Below are 20,968 nucleotides of genomic sequence, written 5' to 3'. Positions count from 1 at the left end.
TGATAGAGTCTTCGTGGAAGTCCAGGAGTGGTGCCTGGCGCGTGCTTGTCTTGGCGTTGAAGTCCCTAACAAGGAGAACTTCCCCGTGGGCTGAAAGGTCTGGGATATCCTGATGTAAGGGTGCATATGGCGATGTCTCACCCTCCTCTCGTGCCACTTTGGCAAAGTGGGATGTGTCTGGCGGGAAGTAGCATATTGCTATGAAAAGGTCACGGGTGTCTGTGCGTCGGATCCGGATCCACATGAATCGGGAGTTTGCGTCCTTCCTCTCAATGGAGATGGTTCTAGCGAGGGAAGACCTGTACAATACTGCGACCTCGCCCGATCCTCGGACTCCTCCTTGAAGGTTGACTCCCATGTGTAGCCACTGACTATCGGTAGTGGACGCTCTGGGCTTTGGTGTGTCTCCGTGGAAAAGACTATGTCTCGTCTTGTATAAGACTCCAAGAAGTTCCCTGGGTCTGACCATAAGGTACCTCCAAATGGTGCAGGCTAGGGTCTCGGAAACCTGAGTCTCATAGGCCCTGTCCCCCTAGGGGGTACGTACCGGGTGAGAGCCCGACGGGTGCCGGTCAACAACCTACCATCTCGGACTACGGCCCATTTTTCCTCTCGTGCCACTTTGGCAAAGTGGGATGTGTCTGGCGGGAAGTAGCATATTGCTATGAAAAGGTCACGGGTGTCTGTGCGTCGGATCCGGATCCACACGAATCGGGAGTTTGCGTCCTTCCTCTCAATGGAGATGGTTCTAGCGAGGGAAGACCTGTACAATACTGCGACCTCGCCCGATCCTCGGACTCCTCCTTGAAGGTTGACTCCCATGCGTAGCCACTGACTATCGGTAGTGGACGCTCTGGGCTTTGGTGTGTCTCCGTGGAAAAGACTATGTCTCGTCCTGTATAAGACTCCAAGAAGTTCCCTGGGTCTGACCATAAGGTACCTCCAAATGGTGCAGGCTAGGGTCTCGGAAACCTGAGTCTCATAGGCCCTGTCCCCCTAGGGGGTACGGGTGAGAGCCCGACGGGTGCCGGTCAACAACCTACCATCTCGGACTACGGCCCATTTTCCCTCCTTGCGGGCAACATCTCGCTGCTGCAAAAGAACTCGTCGCTCCTCAATCTGTAGTGGTGTCAAATCCTCGTCCATGGACAGGGTGGGATGCTTTCGTAGAGCAGCTCGGCATTGGAGTGTCGCTAGTCGAGCATGTGAATCTCTGAAGTGAATGACTAGGGGTTGCTCTCGGTTGGGGTCTCTCCCAACACGCCATGCTCCCTCTATGCCATGGTCGGTGGTCACAAAGGTGATCGCCTCCTCCATGGGCGTCGTAATGGTGTTGGTGCTATCTCGTATCCGGATGTTGAGGGCCTTCGAAGCCCTCTACCTCTGCTCTTGTATGGCTGCTGAAACGGTTGCCTTTGCGGGCTCCCGTTTCGCCACGTCCACCCATCTAGTCGTCTCTGCTATAGCCGACTGTATCGTGGCTATCTGTGCCTCCATCTCTGTGACTGGGGTCCCTTCAGGCGCTGCTCTGAGGGTCTCGAGCTCCTCTCGAAGTTGTGATGTCGTGTCTGAGCCCTTGGATAAGGGTGCCCTTCTCGTGTATAATGTGGGTCTACTCTTGGGTGTATCGGACCTGCTCCTGAGTGTAATGTGTCAGCTTTGCTTGATGGGCCCGGATGCTGTGTATCTCAGCCAATAGAGAGTCCCAAGCATCTGGTGGGGGCCTAAGATGTCTTGGTTCAGGTGGGAATTGGATCTTGAGAGGGGTTGGAATGAAGGTGGACTGCTGAGGCTGTACTGAGGATGGGGACAGCATGATCTGGGCGGGGGAGTGGTATGTAGGAGTAGCGAGGCCGGACGAGGTGATGAAGGGTGGCTGATTGAGAGGTAGAGGTGATACGAGGGGAAAGTACTGTGGAGCTGTGGCCGGTGGAGGTAGTGCGCTGGCTCGAGACCCTCCAGGCGCTGCTCTGAGGGTCTCGAGCTCCTCTCGAAGTTGTGATGTCGTGTCTGAGCCCTTGGATAAGGGTGCCCTGCTCGTGTATAATGCGGGTTTGCTCTTGGGTGTATCGGACCTGCTCCTGAGTGTAATGTGTCAGCTCTGCTTGACGGGCCCGGATGCTGTGTATCTCAGCCAATAGGGAGTCCCAAGCATCTGGTGGGGGCCTAAGATGTCCTGGTTCAGGTGGGAACTGGATCTTAAGAGGGGTTGGAATGAAGGTGGACTGCTGAGGTTGTACTGAGGATGGGGACAGCATGATCTGGGCGGGGGAGTGGTATGTAGGAGTAGCGAGGCCGGACGAGGTGATGAAGGGTGGTTGACTGAGAGGTAGAGGTGATACGAGGGGAAAGTACTGTGGAGCTGTGGCCGGTGGGGGCAGTGGTGAGGCTACTGGAGAGGAGACCTATGATGGTGATGCAGGAGAGGGGGAGGAGAGAGGTGGCGTAGATGATGAGGCGGATGATGTTGGTGAAATAGTGGTGGTGACCATAGAGGTCGAGGATGTGGTGAGTGGGATGGGCTTTGGGTGGGCCCCTTTCTTCTGGGCCACGGTGCTGTCCACTGTCAAACCACTCCGGTTGCTGCGTTTGTTGAAGTCCTCCAGACTAAGTTGCTTTTGTGTTTTCCCCTTGTCACCGTTCTCCTTGCCCATCTCCACGCGTATGTAAATCTGGACCGAAGGGTCTCCCGCCTAGTCTCCTGTCCTCATCCCCCTGTTCCCTTCATTATCGAGGAGGCAACAGCGGGCAAAGAAGGGAGTGCCGGATCTGGTGGGGGCCTAAGATGTCTTGGTTCAGAGGGGAATTGGATCTCGAGAGGGGTTGGAATGAAGGTGGACTGCTGAGGTTGTACTGAGGATGGGGACAGCATGATCTGGGAGGGGGAGTGGTATGTAGGAGTAGCGAGGCCGGACGAGGTGATGAAGGGTGGCTGACTGAGAGGTAGAGGTGATACGAGGGGAAAGTACTGTGGAGCTGTGGCGGGTGGGGGCAGTGGTGAGGCTACTGGAGAGGAGACCTGTGATGATGATGCAGGAGAGGGGGAGGAGAGAGGTGGCGTAGATGATGAGGTGGATGATGGTGGTGAAATAGTGGTGGTAACCATAGAGGTCGAGGATGTGGTGAGTGGCATGGGCTTTGAGTGGGCCCCTTTCTTCTGGGCCACGGTGCTGTCCACTGTCAAACCACTCCGGTTGCTGCGTTTGTTGAAGTCCTCCAGACTGAGTTGCTTTTGTGTTTTCCCCTTGTCACCGTTCCCCTTGCCCATCTCCACGCGTATGTAAATCTGGACCGAAGGGTCTCCTGCCTAGTCTCCTGTCCTCATCCCCCTGTTCCCTTCATTATGGGGGAGGCAACAGCGGGCAAAGAAGGGATTGCAGGAGGTCGGAGCTGCAAGCGGGGGGCCCAAAAAAAAAAAAAGGGAGGGGGGGGGGCAGAGGAGTAACGAAGGGGTGGTGAGGTAGCAGCACGGGTGGCAAGGGGGTAGCAGAGGGTGGCGAGGGAGCAGTGAGGGTGGCGGAGGGGTAGCGGGGGCATGGCGGAGGGGTAGCAAAGGGGTCGCGAGGGAGCAGTGAGGGTGGTGGAGGAGTAGCGGGGGCGCTGAGCGAGGGTGGCGCAGGGGTAGCGGGGGCTGGGCGGAGGGGTAGAAAAGGGGTCGCGAGGGAGCAGCGAGGGTGGCGGCGGAGTAGCGGGGGGGCTGAGCAGAGGGTGGCAAGGGAGCAGCGAGGGTGGCGGAGGGGTAGCGGGGTCATGGCGGAGGGGTAGCAAAGGGGTCGCGAGGGAGCAGTGAGGGTGGCGGAGGAGTAGCGGGGGGGCTGAGCGAGGGTGGCGGAGGGGTAGAAAAGGGGTCGCGAGGGAGCAGCGAGGGTGGCGGCGGAGTAGCGGGGGGGCTGAGCGGGGGGGTAGCGGAGGGCTGAGCGGGGGGGTATCAGAGAGCTGAGCAGGGGGGTAGCGGGGGGGCTGAGCGAGGCTGGCGGGGGGGTAGCGGAGGGCTGAGCGGGGGGTAGCAGAGGGCTGAGCGGGGGGGTAGCATAGGGTAGCGCGGGGGGGGGGAGAGAGAGAGAGAGAGAGAGAGAGAGAGAGAGAGAGAGAGAGAGAGAAAGAAAGTTTATTAATGTCCACTGGAGACCTAAAAGGTCTATGGGACAAAAGAGACCTGCTTATACATCAGTATAGAGAGGGCCATAGGCAACCTCCCTGGGAGTATCATTAGGTTCCTCCAAAAAACAAAAACACATAGAACCTAAAAACATAGAACATAAAACTAGGTACTAGGCTATGGGGTGGCCATTACGTCAGTTTAAGACTGAGGGTCTTTAGGTTTTGTCTTAAATTTTCTAATCACTGCAAGACCGTCACGATAGACGGCCCATTTTCCTGCTTCCCTGGCTGCCCGAACCTTAGCAAGCTCGGTAGCTTTGTCCTTCAGTTGGGTGGCGGAGGGCTGAGCGGGGGGGTAGCATAGGGTAGCGCGGGGGGGGAGAGAGAGAGAGAGAGCTTTGTCCTTCAGTTGGGTTCTTGTAAGCTCCTCAGCAATCCATATCTTTGTCCCCTTCAGCTTATAGGATTGTCGTAGAATCCTCTTCCTGAGAGAGAGAGAGAGAGAGAGAGAGAGAGAGAGAGAGAGAGATTGATACATTTTCTGCTTCTTATTTCCTTGACAGCAATAGCGGAGCTGCTTGACAATGCTATTGATGAGGTGCGATTTTATATTACACAGTATTAACATAGCTGCCAACACGGCATTGTATTTGGGCATGATTGTCGTTCAAGCATCAATTTTAACTTAAGCATGATTGTATTCTCATGGCTTCCTATCTTGAAGGTTTTAAACGGGGCCACTTTTGTGAGCGTGGATAAGGTGACAAATCCTCTTGACAACAGTCCTGCATTACTTGTTCAAGGTACACTTTCATCTTGTTTGGATGATATCACAATCTTCATAGATCTTATGTGAACTTTGTAGCTTACAAGTCAAAAAATGTTGCTTTTATGGTAGGAGTTGTTTATGGCTCACAAATCGTGGTTTGCAGATGATGGAGGGGGCATGGATCCTGAAAGCATGAGGCATTGCATGAGTTTAGGGTATTCTCGAAAGTCTTCAAACGCAACAATTGGGCAATGTATACATCTTCCTCTTTTTTTGAAATTCTAGGTTAATTCCGATTCGCCGTTCGGGTGGTTTTTTAAATGCATGAGTGATCTAGTTGTTGTTCTCATTTGCATTGTTGAGGTTTAGATTCTAAACGAGCCAAGGTCTTTAGAAAGAGAGAAAAGTGCGTAATGAATCTCTTCATAAGCTTTTGTACAGTTTTGTTTGGTTTTTGTCTTGTAAGACAATAGATGGATGCTCAAGTATGTGTTGTGTGTGGATATCAAGTGTTAGAGCATATGTTTTCACTATGGTCTACACCTACTGTGGGGTGCTAACATTGTTAGGGTCATAGTAGCCCTTGCTAGTGGGGTTCATGGTTACCAAGATTCAAACATCACTATTCGAGGATGAGCATGTTCTTGGATTATGTGTCAATAAGAGAGGAGGAGAGCATGCATGGCAGCAAAATGAAACCAGGCTTAGTATGTTAAGGTGTCAGTGAAGTACACACACATGCGTGCACGACAACGATGATAGTTGAAACATATTTATCATATATTTGATGTTAAATATTATTATGCTGCTAGTTGTTTCGCTTGAGTTAGGCTTACGTTTTAAAAATCTTGTTTCTAATGAGGAGTGAATTGACTAGAGGAAATTAAAAATGAATTGCTATTAGTATTTTTATTATGATTTTGCTGCTACTTTTTAAAGGCTTCTTAAAAATCTTGTTTCTCATGAGATAGTTTACGGATTGCTTGCATAGAGTGCATAAATGTGTCTTCTACTCAATTGCCATTGCTTAGTTAGATCGCTTTTCCCCTAGTTTGCGTAAAGCATCTTATTTAATCCAATTAGAAATGCAACAATGTTCATAGATATGTCTCCTTATCTCTTCCATATAGATTTTGATGCAAGAAACCTCAAACCAACACAAAAGTATGAAGACATCAGGCAACCTACTTTTGCTGAAGAGTTCCGTGCAGGTTTTATTTAGCTTCGGCTTTGCACATTTGGGGATTTCTACATGGTTGATATAAACATGAATAATGATTGCCATGATATGGCTTGCATTGTAATTTATGGATGGACATAATCGGTGTCATAATGTTGAGAATAGGCTAGAGGTGGATATTTAGGATAGCATTTGTTTGTAATGATAAGAAAATGCATAATGGTCAAGGGGATGGGGTATAGTAGGAAGTAATGGATATGACCCAAATGAGGAGGACAAAGTGGCTCGACACCTATGTCATGATGGATGCGGAATGTGTCATGTGGGCATATGTCATAGATGCCGCATGGGCACATCTAGGGGATGGAATGGAGCTGCCATGTGGGCAGCAAGCAGGCTGCCAGTAGTTTGAGTGAGTTTTAAGGCTCGCCCTAGGGTTTTAGGGTTTTATCACATTGATAGCCAGCCCTCTTGTTATTCTTGCAACTGAGTTTTACGTTTCCGCACTCTGCACCTTCTCCAATCCTCACATTTGGTATTAGAGCAGGTTGCACCATTTCTCTTCAGCCCCTCCCCGTCCCATTCTAAGCTTGGAGCCCACTTTGGCTGTCACCACAATGTAAATATCCTAAGTCAAAGTACAGTTGACCATTTATTTGATCATAATTAAAGAGTTTTCCATTTGGGTTAATTATGGTCAAAAGAGTTTTTTTTAATGGTTAAAGAATTGACTACGGTCAAAGATACTTGACTCTGGTTGCTTTCGTCATTTGTTGGTGTAAGTGATGGAAGGCGTGTATGGTTGGAGAAGATGACCCCATGGTTGGCCGGGCTGGTGACGCTGAGTACTAACGGAAGGTTTTGCCGTCAAAAAATCTTTGTGAAGGCACGTGAAGATTTGGGGAGGCGCCCAGCTCAGGCGCTGACGTGTGATGTTGCACACCCAGCGCAGCAGATGACGTGGCGGTGCATGCTTGTGTGACACGTGGCAGTCCAGTAGGCAGGACACGTGGCAGGGCTGACAGGAAGCTGACATGGCACTGACACATGGCAGACAAGTCAGCTGCTGATGTGGCAGCCAGCTGGACTGCTGAGATGGCAAACTAGTGGCTAGACTAACCCTGGTTAGTTGGACTCTAGTTAGAGGTTCAGTAAGTGGGCCAACCAAACCAAACTGGGTGGTGTAAGCTTGGTCTACTCAACTGTATTTAGTTACTCTCAGTTACAGACTAACTGGCCTGCTCAATTAACCAGACCAGAAAAAAAAGGTCAGTCCAGTTAGTGTAACTAGCCGGTTACAAATCCAGTTACTGTAAAAAAAAAAAGAGTATGACAGAGCAGAATTACTGACAGTTTTCTTTGTTTGTTAGAGACATTATTTTCTGTCAGAAAAAGCAGAAATCAGAGAAAATCAGAGATTTGCAGAAAAAGAGAAAATGCATGCCTTTGTGCACAGGAATTCTGAGTGCTTTTTGCAGCAACCAGGAAAGGGGCAACACAGTCGTTGATGCTTTGGCAACCTTGTGGGTATATGCCTTGAGTTGACAGCCCAGTACTGGCATAGATTGTGAATGCAAGACCCCTCTTGTTGAGGTAATTTTTCTCTTTGAAAAGCAAAGGTTGCGTGCATCAGTTGCATACGCAGTGTGTGTGAGAAACTCGTAGATCTTAGACGAGTTGAAGAAAATGGCTCAGTGGGATTCACAAGATCTGTTTGATCCAGGGTCTACAGACAATTTCATATCTGAAGATTTAGCCCTGAGATTAGGGATAAAAACTGAAGAGCTTAGGCAGAAAGAAAGAAAGAAAGAAAGAAAAACCAGCGTTTAGTTGCGAGGAATAAAGGGAGACTATCCCCATTGTATCTGATGTTACATGTGGTAAAGCAATAAAGCCTGCAATTTCCGCGTACATGGTTTTTGTGAAAGAAAAAGAGAATGATATGCATGCTGAAATAAATGATGCAAACGAAGATAAATTTCAGTTTCTTGTAAACTTTAAAGATTGCTTTTCCGATGCTTTGTCAAGGGAATTACCCCCAGAGAGACTAGAAGATTATTAGATAGAGTTAATGCCTGGTAGTGAGCCACCAAATAGACCACCTTATAGAGTCAGTGCGACTTAGAAAGAGGAGATTATGGCTTAGGTGCAGGACTTGTTGTCCAAAGGGTTGATTCAGCCCAGCTCGTCTCCTTTTTGCTCACGAGTACTTCTAGTACAGAAGAAAGATGGTTCTTTTCGAATGTGCATTGATTATCGTGCATTGAATAAGATGACCATCAAAAATAGATTTCCGATACCACGCACAGATGACGTGCTTGACCAGCTCAAAGGAGCAATAGTTTTCAGCAGGATAGACTTGAAGAATGGCTATCATCAAGTCATGATACAATCACAAGATGTGCATAAGACAGCTTTTCGCACTACATTCGGGTTGTATGAATACTTAGTGATGCCTTTTGGGTTGACAAATGCTCCAGCCACATTCAATAGAATGATGGATCGCATCTTCCGAAAGTACAGGCATTTCACGGGTACTTTCTTTAATGATATCCTAGTCTTTTCAAAGACAGAAGAAGAGCACAGGGAACATCTTGCTTTGGTATTTCAAGAACTTCGAAATCATCAGCTTTTTGCCAATAGCAAGAAAAGTGAATTCTTTTTGGAAGAGATCCATTATCTGGGGCATATAATATCCAAGAATGGGATACAGATGGATCTTGCAAAAATCCGAGCCATCCAAGAATGGCTTGAGTTGAAAACTGTGCATGAAGTCCGTAGTTTTTTGGGACTTTGCTCCTATTACAGGAGATTCATCAGGCATTTTGCTGATATCGCGGCTCCATTACATGACCTTACTAAGAAAAATGCAGCCTTCACATGGGGAATATCACAAAAGAAAGCATTCAATACACTCAAGGAGAAGTTGACTGCAGAGCCTATTCTTGTAGTCTTGGAACTTATCAACCTTTTGATGTTGATTGCGATGCTTGTGGAGAGTGTGTTGGGCTGCATGAAGTCCGTAGTTTTTTGGGACTTTGCTCCTATTACAAGAGATTCATCAGGCATTTTGCTGATATCGCGGCTCCATTACATGACCTTACTAAGAAAAATGCAGCCTTCACATGGGGAATATCACAAAAGAAAGCATTCAATACACTCAAGGAGAAGTTGCTGCAGAGCCTATTCTTGTAGTCCTAGAACTTATCAACCTTTGATGTTGATTGTGATGCTTGTGGAGAGTGTGTTGGGGCTGCATTACATCAGAATGGACATGTAGTAGCATATGAGAGCCGAAGATTGCGTGATGCTGAAAGATATCTGGGAATCTATGAAAAAGAATTGTTGGCTGTTAGTTCATGCTATGAACACATGGAAGCGCTATCTTTTGGGTGCAGATTTTACCGTTAAAACAGATCACCAAAGTTTGAGATATTTTCTTGCTTATCATCAGGACTTGGAAGGCATGAGGGAGCAATATGCTAATGATGCAGACTTTGGCGAGATTTTACAGCAAATGCAAGAGGGGCCGTCCACCAGTCACAATTCCCTGAAAGACGGGTATCTAATGAAAGATGACTGCCTATGCATCACCCAAGAGATGAGAAAAAAGATTTTGGAGGAATGCCATGCACCTCCTTATGCTGGACATAGAGGAATTACAGCAACAACTCTAGCACTAGAGAGGTATTTCTTTTGGCCAGGAATGCGAAAAGATATACATCAGTTTGTTACTGAATGCCTTACGTGCCAGAAAGTGAAGTATGATAGACGGAAGGCACCTGGCCTACTTATGCCTCTTCCCGTGTCTCGGGCACCGTGGGAAAGTATTACAATGGACTTCATTTTTGATTTGCCAAGATCAAAGTCAAGGAATGATGGGATTTGGACTATCATTGATAGATTCAGCAAGCAAGCTCATTTCATTCCGGTTCGCAAAACCATAAAGGCAGGTCATATGGCTAAGCTTTTCATGGCACAGATCTTTAATCACCATGGTATGCCTAAGTCCATTGTTAGTGATCGAGATCCCAAAATGACGAGTCTATTTTGGAGAGCTTTATTTGATAATATGGGGACGAATCTGAATTTTTCTTTTTCTTTCCATCCCCAGATAGATGGTCAAAGTGAAGTAGCAAATTCTACAGCATTGGATATGCTGAAATGCTACGTGGGTGACCAAGGTTCAGACTGGGAAAAGTACCTACCATTAATAGAGTTTGCTTACAATAATACAGTACACAGCTCTATAGGGAAAACCTTTGAGGTCATTTATGGGAAGGTGATTTTGCCACCTATCATGAAGACCAAGGATGAAATATTTGCAGCTGATCAGTTTGTGAGAGACCTCCAAACAGCTTATAGCCAAGTCCGGACAGCAATCGAAAGGTCTCAAGAGAAACATAAAAGAGCTGCAGATAAGCATAGGAGACAGTTAGATCTTAAGAAAGGGGATTGGGTACTTTTGAAGTTCGAGAAAGCTAGGCTTCGTAAGTTTAAAGGCAAAGAGAAAGTGTATGCAAAGTTATCTCCCAGGTACTATGGCCCTTTCAGGGTTACAGAAAGAATAAATGAGGTCGCATACAGGTTAGCATTGCCAGAGCATTGGAGGATTCACAATGCATTCCATGTGAGTCTTCTAAAGAAATTCCAGGGGCCAGAGCCTACAGAGCCAGTATCAGAGGATCCACTAGAAGTGGATGAGCTGGAGGAGGTCCTTCAGCCAGAGTAGATTGTGTACTATACTGTACGCAAAGGCCCTCAGGGCAAAGAGTTTTACAGATATCTTGTAAAATTAAAGAATTATACGGCATTGGATGCCAAGTGGATGGATGAAGACATGTTGTCCGATCGTCCACAGCTTTTGGATGTTTACAAGGAAGCTTTTCAGTTGAGGTCAACTGAATAGAAGCCGAGGGGATGTCACCACAATGTAAATATCCTAAGTCAAAGTATAGTTGACCATTTATTTGATCATAATTAAAGAGTTTTCCATCTGGGTTAATTATGGTCAAAAGAGTTTTTTTTAATGGTCAAAGATACTTGACTCTGGTCAAGTAAACCTGACTTCGGTCGGGGAGACTTGGTTTATTACGAAGAGGGTTACTGCGGTTAACCAGAGAACTACAGAGCTGACTACGGTCAGAGAGTGTTGACTTCAGTCAACGAGATTTGGCATGCGCCAAGAGGGTTAACTACGGTTAACCAAGATGTGCCAACTTCGGTTGGAGAGTTGTGCCAACTTCGGTTGGAGAGACTTGACTATAATTAAGGTGCCTCGACCCTTGGTCAAAGCCCCTTAATTATGATCAAGAGCGTTGACTTTGGTCAACCAGAGAATAAATATATATTTTTTATATTTGTAATGTGTGCACATGTGTTCAGCGGGGAGGCCCACCGTCACTAGAATTAGTCCACAGTGTGTTAACAATTAATGGGTGCCAAGGTGGTGCGCTTGAATTAATTGTTGCAGGTACTAGGAAGAGTGATTTTCCTAAGCGCAATGGAGCCTAACAAGAGAACTACAGAGCTGACTACGGTCAGAGAGTGTTGACTTCGGTCAACGAGACTTGGCATGCGCCAAGAGGGTTAACTACGGTTAACCAAGATGTGCCAACTTCGGTTGGAGAGACTTGACTATAATTAAGGTGCCTCGACCCTTGGTCAAAGCCCCTTAATTATGATCAAGAGCGTTGACTTGGGTCAACCAGAGAATAAATATATATATTTTATATTTGTTATGTGTGCACATGTGTTCAGTGGGGAGGCCCACCGTGACTAGAATTAGTCCACAGTGTGTTAACAATTAATGGGTGCCATGGTGGTGCGCTTTAATTAATTGTTGCAGGTACTAGGAAGAGTGATTTTCCTAAGCGCAATTGAGCCTAACAAGAGTCTAGGAGGCGGTTCGCGTGACCAAGTGCTTCGAAGACTCTAGAGTTGTCCTTAGGGCATGTAATTAGGAAAGTAATGTAGAAATTGACTAGTGGCTTGTTGCCAAGAAAGAGAGCCTAAGAGCTCATGTAATTTCATTCACATTTGGATTATGTATGAGCAGCTCTACGCTGAACTGTGTATTCACTTTCTCTCAAGAAATAAAATACCTTTGGGGGGGTCCAGCCCGACATGTTGTCCTGGGCCCTAGCTGTCTGTTGAGAGAGGGAGAGAGGGAGAGAAAATGAGAGGTTTCATTGGCTCACTTTTGTCATGAAGAACTGTGATTTTATCACGAAAACCTTTGCTGTCCAGCCCGTTTTTTAATTACACTCCACCTTTTACAGTGTTCCGGAGCTGGGCGCCACTTATAGAGCAGTGCTACTTCTATTTAGAACCTGGGCGACCATTTTTTGGAAGAGAAATCTCTGATCTCGATCTGCTGCTACTATTTTAAACTCAACCAACCAGCATTTGGAGGTTCTTGACCCCTGTTGTACTTGTTCTGCCCTTAGTTGACATGTTTTGGAGGAGAAAATTTGAATTTCGAGTCACTGTCAGCACATTTCCAAGTGCAGGCTGTGTGGCAGTGCCTATTTGATGGGCGAATCCAAGGCACTCTGGATTGTGTTCTGACAGGTGTACCTCCTGTACGCCATTCTGAGTAGTCAGGGTTTGCAGGAAGGGCTGGAAAGGCTCTGTTTTGAAGTTGCCTAGTAGGTGTCTGTTTTGGAGCTGCTTTTGGAAGCATTTGTGCAAGCTCTTGGGGCTGAAGCTCTGTACACATCTGCTGAAAACAGCTGTTTGCTAGGCGACCGTTTTCGGACTGTTTTCAGGGTTTTGCAGGAGGATTTCGGGCCTGATTTGGGACCTTTTTTTTTTGGGGTCAAAGAAAAGAACCTTCTTTTAATGCTTGAAAGACTTCATACAAAACAGCAGCCCTGCAGGTGCAGGTGCTGAGTATGGAAAAAACTGGGAAAAGGCTGAAAGAGAAACTGGTCTGTTCCAGAGAAACCCAGCTCGTTGCCTAGGGGGGATCTCTGGTATTGGGCCTAACAGCCAGGTGGGGGGACTATACAACCAGCGAATCCCTCGCGGAGTGAAAATGTAAAAAACTCCTTCAAGCCAAGCCTTACAGCCAGGTGGGGGGACTATACAACCAGCGAATCCCTCGCGGAGTGAAAATGTAAAAAACTCCTTCAAGCCAAGCCTTGCAGAATCAAGCACGCATCACGACAGTCGTCCTAGAGCGTGGGGTCCCACGCTCCCAGGTGGAGCGGAGGGTGTAGATGATATCCTGTCAGATGGTGACCAAGGTAGTCGAGGGTGGAACCGGATGCTCATTCATCTCCAGACTGCAGCGAGCAACCCAAATGTTCCACGCAGTAATACTGGCTACTACCTCCCATATGCTGTCTTTCGGCGGAGGAGGAGCGAGGTTATCAGGAGGGACCGCCTCATGGAGTTCTATCCTTTGAATGCTTTGACCCTATATCCGGTAAGCTGGGGAGATCTCATCAATTTGCAATGCGTGTCCTCCCTCAGTCAACCAAGCCACCATCCCCCAAGTGTAGTCCCTCTGAAGGCTCTGCATATGGGTCATAATCCTAAGGGCTCCCATCCAAATCCTCGTTGCGCTATGCCAGCTTCAAAGGCAGTGAGGGATCGTCTCTAGAAAACCAGCAAAACAACAATGACATTGCTCCTCCACCCGCATCTGCTCCAACCACGGGCCGATGGGCAAGCCTTCGTGGGCGACTAGCCAGAAGTAGGAGATCTTCCTCGGCCACAAACTGGACCATAAATGCGTCCAAAACCTGGAACAAACATCCCGGGGCACTCGCTGGATCACCCAATGCCTATTCCTCGAAGGGGTCCACGTCGAAGAGTCCATCTGAAGCCTTTTGCCAATCCGTGTGGTGGTGTAGAAGGGCACCTCGTCCACGTGCTTGGCAAGGCCTCCCTTGGAGGGCCAGAACCACTCTCTTGGATCCCACTGGACCTCCCTCAAGGGCCTACCCTCCCAAAGCCAGAGGCGCCATTTGGGGGCACAAACATTTTTAGGTGTTTCACAGCAGTTCACTGCTGTACCTACTGTACTTGTGCTGGACCTGCAGTACTTTTGTGTATACTTGCTGTGCTCATCAGGCTGCCTCTTATTTGAAGCTAGCCAACCAAGTTTCAAGTGTTTTGCAGCTCTAAAAACAGAGATTTTCTGACAAAATCAGCGACATTGCACTCATTCTGGATGGTCAATGATGTTTTGGTTGCAAAGAGTCTATGGGGTTTTGTTACCTTTTGGTACTAGTGAAGACGCTTGTCCAGGAGATGCAGCCATTGCTCCTGGTATACCTTAGCAAGGAGATGATCCCTGTGATAGAGAACATGCACAGATAAGGCTGCCGCCTCTACTTAGAATCAGATATTGGATCCTTTAGATGCGTAGGTTTTGTCACTTATTGTCTTGTCTCTTAAGAGGCTCATCATACCTCATATATGTTCTCCAGGACTTCCAAGCAAGCTTGAAGATATGCATTAGGCAACGAATGAGGTCATTATTTCTTCCTTGAAAAGACAAATTGATGATGCCAAGATGCTGAAGGGTGATTTGATTTCAGATCATTTGACTAAGATCTATGGTTTAGAGAATAGTTGCTGAACATTGATGAAGTTATATCTGATAGTGAACTGATATAAACAACTCCACTGACTTTTCAGGAACTTATGGGGCTATTGTTACAAGAAGAACGTACAAGGGAAAATATGTCTATTAATATGCATGATGGTGATCAAGCCTTGTTGGCTAAAGGTAGAAATAAGGCTCATTTTGGTAGCTCTCTAATTTGTACCTAATAGTCATATCTACAACTTTGAATTCTTTGCCAGAGACTTCTTTGTATTCTCATACTTCTCTGAATTTGTCCAGGAGGATAGTACAGTTCAACTTACTTTTCAAGAACTTGTGGGACTAAAGTTGTAGGAAGAACAGACAAGGATAAATATGTCAAACCTGTTGATAATCATGATGGTATAAGTCTAATTTTGGTGGCTTTCAGTCTAGGACTGATTCAAATCAGCCAACAAAGAAAAATTTAGAAATGCAAGTCAGTCCAAGAAAAAGGGTAAATGCCATTATTGCAAGAAGCCTGGACACCACATCAATGAATGCTGGAAAAGGTTGGAGAAAGAATGGAAAAAGAAGGAAGCTAGAATGGTAGTTTCAGGCTCGAATGCATGAGATGCAAACGAGAGTAGTGATTCAGCGAAGCCTGGACACCACATCAATGAATCTGGAAAAGATTGGAGAAAGAACGAAAAAAGAAGGAAGCGAGAATGGTAGTTTCAGGTTCGAATGCATGAGATGCAAACGAGAGTAGTGGTCCACCAGTGAAAATTGTTTCTTTATTGATAGTTGATGCCTTTCTTGGTTGAACAAGAAACAATCCACTATGGAAACTTCATTTTGTGAAGTTGAGTACACAGCAGATATATGCACAGCCCAACGACACAGCAACAAAGTGAGTGTCCATATATTTGCAAGGTACTCACTCTCTTGGTCTACTCTATGCCAGGGGAGTTGACACTGACTTGCATACTTTGAGTGATTCAGATTGGATTGGTGACTATGACACTGGACATTCCACGAGTGAAAGTTGTTTCTTTATTGGTAGTTGATGCCTTTCTTGGTTGAACAAGAAACAATTCACTATGGAAACTTCATTTTGTGAAGTTGAGTATAGGGTAGCTTTCACTCAACCATAGTTGAATGTATATGGCTCAAGAGATTGAGAAAAGATTTTGTGGTGGTTTGCAGCCATACACTCACTGACAGTGTTATTGTAGTGGCACAGAATCCTGTGTTCGTGCGCGCATGAAACACATTGAGATCGCTTATCATTATGTCAGAGAGAGGTTATGATCTATTGTCCTACATATTAGAACGTTGCATATCTTTTCACATTAGAACGTTGCATATCTTTTCACCAAGGCTTTTTCTCTCTAGAGAAAATTTAAAACTTTTCGCAAAGCCTTTCTTGGTTGAGCAAGAAACAATCCACTATGGAAACTTCATTTTGTGAAGTTGAGTACAGGGTAGCTTTCACAACCACAGTTGAATGTGTATGGCTCAAGAGATTGAGGGAAGATCTTCGTGGTGGTTTGTTGCCATATACTCACTGACAGTGTTATTGCAGTGGCACAGAATCCTGTGTTCATGCACGCATGAAACACATTGAGATCGCTTATCATTATGTCAGAGAGAGGTTATGATCTATTGTCCTACACATTAGAACGTTGCATATCTTTTCACTTCATTTTGTGAAGATATATGCACAGCTCAAAGACATAGCAGCAAAGTGTGTGTCCATATATTTGCAAGATACTCACTCTCTTGATGTGCTCTATGCTAGGGGAGTTGACACTGACTTGCATACTTTGAGTGATTCAGATTGAATTGGTGACTATGACATTGGATATTCCATGAGTGAAAGTTGTTTCTTTATTGGTAGTTGATGCCTTTCTTGGTTGAACAAGAAACAATCCACTATGCAATCCACTATGGAAACTTCATTTTGTGAAGTTGAGTACAGGGTAGCTTTCACAACCATAGTTGAATGTGTATGGCTCAAGAGATTGAGGAAAGATTTCGTGGTGGTTTGCAGCCATACACTCACTGACAGTGTTATTGTAGTGGCACAGAATCCCATGTTCGTGCACGCATGAAACACATTGAGATCGCTTATCATTATGTCAGAGAGAGGTTATGATCTATTGTCCTACACATTAGAACGTTGCATATCTTTTCACCAAGGCTCTCTCCAGAGGAAATTTATAGCTTTTCGCAAAGCCTTTCTTGGTTGAGCAAGAAACAATCCACTATGGAAACTTCATTTTGTGAAGTTGAGTACAAGGTAGCTTTCACAGCCACAGTTGAATGTGTGGCTCAAGAGATTGAGGGAAGATCTTCGTGGTGGTTTGCAGCCATATACTCACTGACAGTGTTATTGCAGTGGCACAGAATCCTGTGTTCATGTACGCATGAAACACATTGAGATCGCGTATCATTATGTCAGAGAGAGGTTATGATCTATTGTCCTACACATTAGAACGTTGCATATCTTTTCACTTCATTTTGTGAAGTTGAGTACAGGGTAGCTTTCACAACCACAGTTGAATGTGTATGGCTCAAGAACGATGTTCTTTGGCTCTATGGTTGGGAGGTGAGCTTGATATTCGATCCTTTTGTGGTATAACGAGTGTGTTAACTTATTTTGGGGGATGTAAAATTTTTTGGAGGATTATGTCTTAAACATAAGATAACCACCTAAGGTTATGATTACAATTGGTTCATTCAGCTTAGCTAAAAAGCCAAAAGGCTAAGAACGAAAGGAAAAAAATGGAGGTCATACATAAGTTATAGAGTGAGGGTCCATTGGTTTAGCTTTGAAGTCTTGGATCAATGCTTGGCCATCTTGATAGACAACCCATTTGCGTTTTGTTCTAGCCGCCTTTACTTGACGTTTGTTCTTCGGATGAGTTTTTGTGAGTTCCTCGGCAATCCATACTGGTAGTCCTTTCAAGTTCTCGGTTTGTCTAGGAATTTGCATTCTTTCAGCTCTTGACTTTAAAGTAAGAATTCCATAAGCCTACTCAATGCGTGGTAAAGCTTTGTTGAGGTTTTGTAGGTTTCTTTCCAAGAAGCTTCTACTAGCTTAGGTTAGCCTGGGGAGGCTTAGAGCTGCTTGATTCTCGAGTTGAGTGGCAAGGGTACGAACTATTTATAGGTCTTCGCTATTTTTGGCGCCGGGGCCCGAGTCTATAAAAGAGGCCCAGGGGGTTCAGTTCTCAGTGTGCAGTTGGGAGCAAGTCTCGTTCCCAGGTGCTAGGTCTGATCCTGGATTGTGTCGCGGACGCGCGCCTGCATCTTAGCGTAGCCCAAGGCCCAGTGGCAGATCCAGGGCTTCACAGCGCCACCTGGTGGTATGGGACACCAGGCTGGTTTGGATCTGATTGGGAGTTCGTGCCAGTAGCTCAGCTCGTGGCTCGGAGGGGACATCTTCTGATTCGGGATCACATCCCGTAGATGTCACGGTTGGGTGGTGAGCAGCCTGCTCAGTTCTGATGTTGTGTGTGGTTGTTTTGCAGATCAGGGGTTTCAGGAGTGCTGGGATGTGTCAGTTGGTATCAGAGCCAACTCCTGAGGTAGGAACTTCTGATGCGAGAACTTTTGACGAGTTTTTCCTCCAGGTATGCCCTAAATTTCGAAATCTGTTGCTGCGTTTTTGCTGGATACCTGGGATAGGAGGGGTGGAGAGATATCCGGGAAAAGGAAGAAGAAAAGGAGAGAGAAAAATCGAGATCTCTGAAGGCCTGTGAGAGAAGGCTAGAGGAAGGGGAGAGAGAGCAGAAAGCAGGAGAGAGTGGCGAAAAAAAGCTGCAAGGGAGGCGTGGAAGAGGCGCCTGGGATTGTACGGAACAGTCTGGGGGCAAAGAGTGGCTCTTGGGGCGGCGAACAGGCTGCGTACAGCCTGCGCAGAAGGCTGATTACAGCCTGCGCAAAGGGCTGTGTGCAGCCTGCGCAGGGGGTGCTTTTTTCGAAAAAGCACCCCTCCAAAGCTAGGGGGGCTTGGCCTTTTTTGGAAGCACAGCTTCCAAATAAGGCTGCCCTGCACCCTATATAGGTGGGGGCAGGGTACCAGCCTACCCACAAGCCAGCCTAGAGCTTCGAAGCAGCGCCTCGATTTGAGCGCCAGCCTGCGTCAGCCGTCCCTGCCTGCGCCAGCGCTGCCCTGCATCGTGCAGTCTGCAGCATCCGTACCCTGCCAGCGTCAGCCTGCGACAGCCATCGTAGGCTCTGCATCAGCACCGTACGGAATTGTACGGAATACCTGCGCCAGCCCTGCAACAGCACCGTACAAGCTGCGTCAGCCCTGCATTTGCTGCTGCGAACCCTGTCTGTGCACCTGTACCTGCAGACTGTACGGACGCCGTACAGCCACGTCAGCAACTGTACGGCCTCCGTCAGCATCCGTACAGCCACGTCAGCAGACCGTACAGCCACTTCAGCAGCGCGTGCATCCGGTTGCGGGTTCGGAGAGGTCTCGGGATTCGTGGGCTTCCGATTCGCCAGATTCCAGTATCTCCTTCCGTCAGCTTCTTACGGGACGGTTTTCTTCTGCTCCATCTTCTTCTGTGCTTCGTTTTAGTTAGTTATTTCTCTCCGTTTGTAATCAAATCAGTTTTCAGCCATGTCTGATGCTCCAAATCCCGAGTTCACTATGGGAGAGCAGGACTTAGATTACATTCCAGTGGGAGAGGATGATCAGGGTCTCTATGACGACCTGATAACTAAGAAAGCCTTCAGTGAGTTTACGACTGCTCTTGATGGTAAATTTGAGCAGGTCAACGCTAATCAATCGGGGTTGTCACAGCAACTCCAAGGGATACAAGCAACTCTGACTCTTCTGGCTAGCACGGTTCAGGCACTCACGCATGTGGATGCCATGGCTTCCGTGCTAGGCCCGAATATCACTCCGGATCCTTTTCCAGGTGACCAAAAATCAAGAACAAAGGAGGTAGTTGACACTTGGTTGCACAAGTGGCAAGTACACTTCCAATTTCACCCCTATCCAGATGAGAAAAAGATTCAGCTTGCAGCAGGGTTTATGTCAGGTAAAGCCTTGCTTTGGTGGAAAGAACTCCAGCCTAAGCCTGATACTTGGACCGATTTTGAGGGCATCTTCAGGAAGGAGTTCCTGAAGAAGGAAGATGACTACGATATCGTCGGCAAGCTCAAGGCCCTTGATATGTCAAAATTGAATTTAACTTTTGAAGTTTATCTTCAAAGATTTAGGGCTCTGCAAACCAGGGCCACTAAAATGGATCCAGTGACCTTGTTAGGTTTCTTCGTGGATGGTTTGCCAGACTCCTACAAGTTGCAGATAAAGAACAACAAGTGCACAACGTTGCAGGAGGCCATGACATATGCCCGCATATATGATGATACCATGGCCGGTACCAAAGCAACCACAGTTACCGATACGAGTGGAAAGAACAAACGCAAGTTCTTTCAGCATACGACTGGTATTGCGGAGACGAAGTCTACGGACAACGCCTCCAGGAAAAGCTTAACTCCAGCAAAGAATGGTAAAGCCCATTTCCTTCGCACTCTGAGGCTCAAGAAAGAAGGGCGATGCTTCTATTGCGAGGAGCGGGGCCACACAAAGAATGAGTGTCCTAAGCGGAAGAACCAAAAGTTGGTGCTAGGACCGAAGCTCCAGGCGGGTCCACGTACCGCAGCCAAGGAAGCAAACCAAGTCGCGATGACAGGTATTTCAGTAAATGTCATTACCTGCCCACTCTCTTGTAATTGTACTTTCAATACTTCGTTGTTTGGTTCCCATGATCTTTTCCGAGTTTATGGAGAAGTTAGGGACCAACAGGTTCACATTCTTTTTAATCCGGGCAGCTCTCACAATTTTGTTAACTACAAATTTGTGCAGAAGATGGGGCTGTCCACAGTACCTAGCGACCACACCTATGAGGTGCAGCTTCCAGCTGGGAAGCAGTTTTGGGATCGCAAGGTTGAAGCGCTTCCTATCCGGATTCAGGCCTACACGGGAGCTCTTACATGTTATGTTATGCATCTGGAGCATGTAGACTTGTTGATCGGGATAGAGTGGTTTAAAACCCACAATATTCAGATCGGATGGACGGAGCACACGCTTTCTTTTGTAGATAAGGACACCCAATTTTGTATTCAGTGTGATCAAAGGGGCCTATTGTATCTGCGATGCAGCTTCGGAATATATTAAACAATTCTCATTATGATGTCTATCAGTGTGTTCTGATTCCACTTTCTTCATTTGTTGTTTCGGTAATTAACAAGAATGAATTAAGTATGTTTGAACACCGTGAATTGAGAATGTTGTTAGATAATTTTAAGGACGTATTCCCAGCTCAACTGCCAGAAGGTTTACCTCCAG

At 46.7% G+C, this 20,968-nt stretch overlaps 1 protein-coding gene across 7 annotated transcripts in view; it reads left to right on the top strand.

Annotated features, from left to right (window-relative positions):
- Positions 1-20,968, top strand: part of LOC147897124 (protein MICRORCHIDIA 6-like) — an 84,595-nt gene that overhangs the window by 28,843 nt on the left and 34,784 nt on the right. For all 7 annotated transcript variants that reach the window (XM_087381069.1, XM_087381065.1, XM_087381066.1 and 4 more), the window contains exons 4-6: positions 4,665-4,699; positions 4,826-4,904; positions 5,034-5,123. In XM_087381069.1, the coding sequence (XP_087237195.1) occupies positions 4,665-4,699; positions 4,826-4,904; positions 5,034-5,123 (204 nt within the window). The remainder of the gene's footprint in view (positions 1-4,664; positions 4,700-4,825; positions 4,905-5,033; positions 5,124-20,968) is intronic.

Source organism: Dipteris shenzhenensis, chromosome 11 (genome assembly GCF_047967505.1).
Source record: "Dipteris shenzhenensis isolate YYH24624 ecotype China chromosome 11, Dip_SZ_1.0, whole genome shotgun sequence".
Classification (NCBI taxonomy): Eukaryota; Viridiplantae; Streptophyta; class Polypodiopsida; order Gleicheniales; family Dipteridaceae; genus Dipteris; species Dipteris shenzhenensis.
The sequence above is the reverse complement of the archived record's forward strand: the minus strand, read 5'-3'. Positions and strand labels throughout refer to the sequence as shown.